The 7,244-nt window shown below is 40.1% G+C and overlaps 1 protein-coding gene across 3 annotated transcripts in view; it reads left to right on the forward strand.

Annotated features, from left to right (window-relative positions):
• Positions 1–7,244, forward strand: part of cntnap2a (contactin associated protein 2a) — a 331,856-nt gene that overhangs the window by 298,622 nt on the left and 25,990 nt on the right. For all 3 annotated transcript variants that reach the window (XM_020606462.1, XM_020606460.1, XM_020606461.1), the window contains 2 exons: positions 2,205–2,234; positions 5,552–5,788. In XM_020606462.1, the coding sequence (XP_020462118.1) occupies positions 2,205–2,234; positions 5,552–5,788 (267 nt within the window). The remainder of the gene's footprint in view (positions 1–2,204; positions 2,235–5,551; positions 5,789–7,244) is intronic.

The raw sequence follows: 7,244 nt of genomic DNA on the forward strand, positions 1-7,244 counted from the left end.
CATTTGCTTTGAGAATAAAGCTAGCTTGGTTTTGAAGGCTCTGACATTTGTGAACATTTCGTGCACAAACTGATCTTTCCCTTGTAGCTTCACGTTCAGCTCATTCATATGTGTCAGTATGTCCCCAGCAAAAGCTAAATCACAAAACCAATCTGTGTCACAGGAAAATCATCAGCTTTCATCATCATACTTTCCCCAAACTTAACCAGCGGACATTTGAGTGATAAAGCAAGTCCTGGTGATCAGCGTCAGTTTCTTCAAGAAACTTAATAAACTGACGATGCTGAAGTCCCCTTGCTCAAATAAAGTTAACGAGCTTTACAACTGTCTTCACCACGTTGTCAAGCTGCAATACAGATTTACACACTTCTTCCTGGTGGATTATGCAGTGTAGGAAAATTACCTCCTGCTTAGGGTTGTCCTCTTTCACCTTCTCCTGGATTCTTTTGAGCAGCCCGACATTTTTTCCAGTCAGATTTGTTGATCTATCTGTGGTAACATTGGCAAGCATACCCCAAGGTAGCTTGTGCCTCTCCATGACCCCCGACACTCTGTCATACAAGTCCTCTCCCTGTGTTTTCCCCTTTAGGGATTCCATGGCCAAAAACTCCTCCGTTATCTCAAAATTGTTATTTATTCGCTCTGATAAAAATTAAAAGCTGAGCGGTGTCCTTTATGTCATTACTTTCGTCCATTGCCATGGAATATAATGTAAATGACTCCACTTTTTTGTTTAGCTTGCTAGCTAAGTCTTCGTCAATTAGCTCAACGGCGAGTCACTGTCCTGCATGATAAGCTAATTTTTTCAAATTTGTTCTTGCTCTCAGGACACAAGATACCTGCTGTCTCTACCATGCACTCTTTGAGAAACTCCCCTTCGGAGAAAGGCTCGCTGGTCTTTGCTAATTTGAATGCCAGCAAATAACCTGCATTTGTGCTTGATTCTTGGATGGCAGTTTGTTGGATAAAGGTGTTTTGCTAAGCCTGCAAACTAGCTGCCAGCCTGTGAGCAGTAGCCGTCCATTCTTGCATTGACTGGTTGTTAGCATAATTAGCATGCTTGGTAGAAAAGTGACGGCTGGTGTTGTATTCCTGGCTCTGCAAAATCAAGTCAATGTATCATCACGCCACCTGGTGGAATGCCAGGCATTACAGGACAAATGAATGCAGTCATAATTATGATATGATTTCATTTTGGGCAATCCTGTACCAATCTTCAGCGGGCCTTATTAAAAGGACCAACGGGCCGAATGTGGCCCGCGGGCCGTAGTTTGCCCACCCCTGCTCTATATAATACGTCACATTACTTACTGCTTTGCTTATGTCATAATGAATGCAGTCACTAGATGTCACCAAAGCATAACATGTAATAGTTTATCATAATAAACTGCTGGCACAAACAACTTACAACATTGTATTTTACAGGATAACAGTCTCATTCCCTAACCCCGTAACCCTAACACAGCAAGTGACGCAGCCACAAAATAGAAGTGATTTAGATTTAGCCTCTGTATATCTGTTTTGTATATACTGTAGGGCATCTTTCTATTCCTTGTAATAGAACATCCAGCCATTGTCTCTGATTAGTATTGATGTGGCTGTTTGAAGCCAGTGAGGTATGGAAAACAATACATCCTAGAAACCTCAGCTGCAACCATCCTTTTTTGCAATATTTGATGGAAAGAAACTCTGCCTTGAAATTTTCTGCTTGTATAATTTGACAAAACACACGGTGTGTAGGTACAAAGCAGAGAATTTTTGCTCACCTTGGTCTCTCTAATATCACTTTCTCTCTTTCTCAATCAACATGCTCCTTATCAAGCATTTGATTGCTTTAGTGTTTACTGCACAGTGGCTCATTTGCTCTAATGGCCTTAAGAGTAAATGTTATACCATCAGCCTGCTGTCATTTACTTCACACTGTTAACTTTTAACTCTCCAGTTCACTTCATACATGCACATAACTATCAGCTTTGCTACATGTTATTTATTTAATGCTGCCATCTGTGTTTTTTTTTTCCTTGTTGATTAATGCTCACTATTACACTTTTAAAAATAATTTTGCATGTTTTTGCTCAGTTCTCTCATGATTGGATTGTTGTCTTTCTTTTCGACTTTGGTGTTTCTTTCCTTTGTCTCTGTCTTCATGGATCAACATTGTGCTTGTTGCTGCTCACTGCATGTGTGTGTGACACCTGTCACAGGGAAACCAGCCTCGCTCACCTGCCAAGACAGTAGGTAACATTTAATAAGTACAATGAAATGTCTCTGTGACATTGATTCAGTAACATAATAGTTAATCTTATTTTTTTACAGCACACATGTTTATATGACAAGATGTCACCTTCAGTTCTGACAGAAATTGTGTTTTCTTGCATCTAATTCAGTTGCGGTTCTACATTAGTGGTAGTTAAAGTTTAACTAGGATTGCTATTAACTGGGGACTTATGAAATGTGACTGCTCATACTCTTATGCTGCTACGTCTTTGATATATATTATATATTAACATACAGTAGGTGTGAGGAATTACTGTAAATGCAAGCTTATTTCAATATGTACATTTTCCCTGCAGGTGTTCATCAAGCCTGTTATGGACCTTTAAGAGATCGTTGGAATGAAATAATAAACACTGCTGTAAACCAATGAAGTAGATATAAACACTGCCCTGGAAAATAGGGTTTCTGTGATATTATGACACCCTGAAAATGCTGGAGGGTTAAGAAGTCTTTTGAAATGACATTTAGACCATATTAATCAAAAAACTTATATTTGCATTCTAAAGTTCATCACCATTAAATATGTAGTGGGTAAACACTGTCCTGAGGATATCTTTAGTGTTGTTCAGCAAACACACAGAAAGAAATAGCACACATCTGTTACCCCGCTTATTTAATGGCAACAGAAGATCAGTGGTGCAGCAGATGTGCAGCCACTAAAGAGCAGATTTATCTGCATGGTTGGATCAGGCTTTCATAAAAGCATAAATACTGTACATATATAATTTAGGACCTTTAACTGTATATACTATTTGAGGGCTTATTTATTCATGAGTTCAGGACCACTCAGTATAATGTGGAGTTCACACACACACATCCTCACACACAGTATAGGTCAAAAGGTGACATTTTATGACTTCCCTTTCAAATAGGAATATGACTGTTGCATGTTGTGTGTATATGAGTGTGTGTGTGTGTGTGTGCGCGCGCGCTGTATATATCCAAAGTATTCTACTGTAAGATGTTTGGTATTCGGCACATCATTAGGGCAGTATATCCTTGAGCCACACATATCATATCGCACCCATAAATAAATATGTATAAAGATATGTTATATGTGTTTGTATGTGTTTTAAGTGTTTGTATTTCTGCATTCCTGTGCTTGTGTGTCTTTTAATGTGTGTACTGTAAATTCTAAAGCCTGTCAATGCTTGTATTGCTAGCAAAATAAAACTTATGAGGCAATAAATTACACATGAGGTAATAACTAGATAATATGAGCATGTTTGGAAAAGGATCTCTACAATTTTGTTGAAACAATTTAAATTAATTGCCATATATGACAGTAACTGTAAATATCTAATAAAAAGTACAATTTAACTGTGAATTTATTATAAGTAATGACAAAATATGTTATGTCGCCACTATAGTCACAAATCAATGAGAACTTCAGTCAGGATCTTCTAGAGACCATCTGAGAGACATACAGCTTCTGTATGCACCTGTGTGTGAGTGCATGTGCGTACATGTCTGCCCTAGTCTCCACAGGCCTCACAGCCTGCTGTCCATTTAATCAGAGACTAATTTAGACCTGGGTAAACAGGTGGCAGAAACCTCCAGCCAATCAGTGGTACAAAATAGATTAATTAACAGGTCTACTAAAAGTCCAATCCTTTGTGGAAGTGGGAAGTGGAGAAAGCTTGTGAAAGCCCAGCTGCATTTTGATTGTGAATAATGTATTACATGGAGAGAATCAAAGTACATGTATTAGTAGTCTTACTGAATGTGTGTGATACTGTAGCTGTTTGGCTAAGCTAGCAGATTTGTGTACGAGGATGCAGCTGCTGAGGGAGGAAACTGTGTGAGCCAAAGTGTTCATGTCTTCTCTGTAATTCAGTAAATGGAATTGAAAGGCTGACATAAGTGAAATGCCCCTTGGTTCTTATTAATAATATGGTGCATGAGGGTATGTGCATCCATACAGTCTATCTGTCCTCTATGGTTGTGCTTGTATATGTCTGAATCTATACCTGTGGGTGTATGTTTATGAGTGTGTTTATTGCTATAGTCATTTAGGCGCACATTAATCTATTTAATACCCCTACTCTGTCCAAGTTAATGGGTTGTTAGACTGTAATGGTGCAAGGCCAGAATGACGATGGAAGCACTTTAGAGGAATGGCTATCGACACCCCAGGGCTAAGCATTAATGCTTATATTGACTCATTCAAATCAGGTATGCTGTGTGGTGTGTTTTAAGTGGCGTGTTTGTCTGCAGTATGTAGTTTCTGTGCTTTCATGCATCCATCTGCATGTGTATGTGTGTGAGATGTTCATTAGAGCACAGTGTTCTTTAAACTGTTCTAATTAGTGGAGAAATCAAATGAGCTGAAGGTTGTTTCAAGAACAGCATCACAGTTAGAATGATTTATGTGGCATCAGTGGCTTTCTCCAGGCATTAGGATATTAGCGTATCTAAAAGAAATTGAAGCAGAGCCTCTTGCATTCAAAATGACTTTGGTGACCCTGACTTTCATTTATCTTACCTTCCATTATATTCGTTTGCTTTATTATTTCACATGTTTTAGCCAATTCTACATAGACATGACTGAGAAAGAATATTTTTTCTCCATCATGGACAACATGGTATTTTTTTTCCTCTGGGTTTGTGGTGGTCTTGGTTATGGTTTGTAAATGTTCCAGGGAGTGCCCAATGAGCACAGAGTCCCTTGACCTGTCTGCTGGATCAATTTCTGACCAGGTTGTTCTTTCACAAGTAGGGTAGAAACACCAGGCAAACACAGAGGAACCAAACACAAGCACTACAAGCAGACAGGCAGGCACAGTGACCAGTGAAGTTAAATGACCAAACTGGCTTGCTGGCAGGAATACAGCAGATATAGTCAGAAATATGCAGGGATTGGAACATTCAAGCTAACAGTCTAAAACAAGCAATGAGCCCAGGAGTGGGAACAGACAAAAATCAAAGTCCAAATATCCATGCAGAGTACAAAACATATAAGCATGTCCAAAAACAGGTAAGAAGGGAAAACAGGAAACAGGGAGGTAGCGAGAACATCATGACTGATAAGCACATCCAATAAACTGGCAGAGAACAGTGGAAACAGACAAGTGCATATACTGTGGAGATGATTAGGGAAGTATAAACAAGTGTGGCTGGTGTAAGAGGTAGGACTGGACCACAAGGGAATGGGAGGAAGGTGTGCAGGACAAAAGAGTCCAGAGAATTACAGGGCAGGGACTGGAATTATGACCATATCTCTGATGCCACCTCCCCTTCTGTCCCACCTTCCCCTCTATACCCTGCTCCTCAGGTGCAGCAGGAGGGCAGAGGGGCTTCCTAGGCTGTATTCGAGCCTTACGAATGAACGCCATCACCCTTGACCTGGAGGAGAGAGCCAAGGTAACACCTGGGGTCAAGCCTGGTTGCCAAGGTCACTGCACCAGCTTTGGGATGTATTGCCAGAATGGAGGGAAGTGTGTGGAGAAATATAATGGCTACTTATGCGACTGCACCGATACTGCCTACAATGGCCCATTCTGCACCAAAGGTAAGAGGCATTTTAGGAAAGACATTTTCAGTATCCAATTAAACTGTCATATCATGGGACTATAAATTCCACTGGAACTGTGTCACACTGCTCTTCATCTTCAAAACTTCAGCTGCAAGACAAATGGATGTTCCCTTGTGTGCTGTCATATTTTGTTTCCCTCTTGCCAGCAGGACTTTTTTCTACAATTCTCTGAGGTATTTAACACTACAGATAGCAGATAACTTATTTTATTATTATTATTGCTATTCCCTTTTCTAACCTAACAAAGCACATTTCTTCTCAGACTCTTAAGATGACACACGGAGTCAAACAGTAATCTCTGAGCTAACACCTTTCTACAAACATTTATGGGCATCTCTGTAAAAGCACATTATCATTGGTTCAGGCCTTCTTCAGTTCACAATGCCAGAGTCAATAGAAGTGGGATTACCTTGAGAGTATTTATGTTTCAATGAGCTTCATTGCCTGACAACCCACTGTGATTTTTGCTGCACTCTGTGATTATCCTCACTTCCTATTCAGTTTGTAGCTGGCAGTGCTGAAAGTGTTTGGGCTTATGATAAAAGGCATTGATTGAGAGTGATATTGTGCTTACCCACCAATTCCCCCTGACTTTAGAGTGCTCTCACTGAATGCTAATACTGTGCAGATGCAGAAGGCAAAAACAAAATGTCAAAGTCACTTCACTAAACAGAGGGTAGCTGTAGATTTCAGAAGTTCAAAGATGACAAATGTCACACTGTAACTCTGCTACTGTGCTGGTGCATATTACTAAAACATCATGTTTGTTTCATAGGGATTCATTAGATCCACTATTAAAGTTCTACTCCACAAAACAAGTTTTTATAAAATGCTCTAGGGAGAAAAGCAGCAGTCCTGTCAGAGGCTTTCTGCTAGCTCCCAGTCAGAGAGCTGATCTCCGACACGTGAATTAATTTGTTTCCTACAGCCAAATAGTGTTTTTCCCCTGTGCTCTTGGCAGGGGGGTGACAAGATGACAGAAAAGCAAAGAGTGTGCCAGAGTGTGTATGTTTGTGCATGGAAGAGGGTGACAATGTGTGGTGATATGTTAATGTAAACCATGAAAACACCTCCTCTGGATTCCGTCATAACCAATCAGGCATTTCCGGATTCAGACAATAGAGATTACTGTGTGTGTTTGTGTGCCTTTGTATTACTTACATTATGGGGACCTGTTAACACACTCACATTATGGGGACTTGGTCATCACCGAATCATTGAATTTTAGGGGGGCAACATGGTTATAGTGAGGTTAGGGCTAGGGTTAGGCAAGTAGTGGTTATGGTTAAGGTTAGGATAAGTTTGGAGGAAATGAATATAATTCAATGTAAAGTCCCCATAAGGAATGAAAACAGTGTGTGTGTGTGTGGGTGTGTGTGTGTGTGTGTGTGTGTGTGTGTGCGTGTGCAAGCATGTGTACCTGTTTCTCCCC

This window comes from Monopterus albus, unplaced genomic scaffold (genome assembly GCF_001952655.1).
Source record: "Monopterus albus unplaced genomic scaffold, M_albus_1.0 scaffold78.1, whole genome shotgun sequence".
Lineage (NCBI taxonomy): Eukaryota > Metazoa > Chordata > Actinopteri > Synbranchiformes > Synbranchidae > Monopterus > Monopterus albus.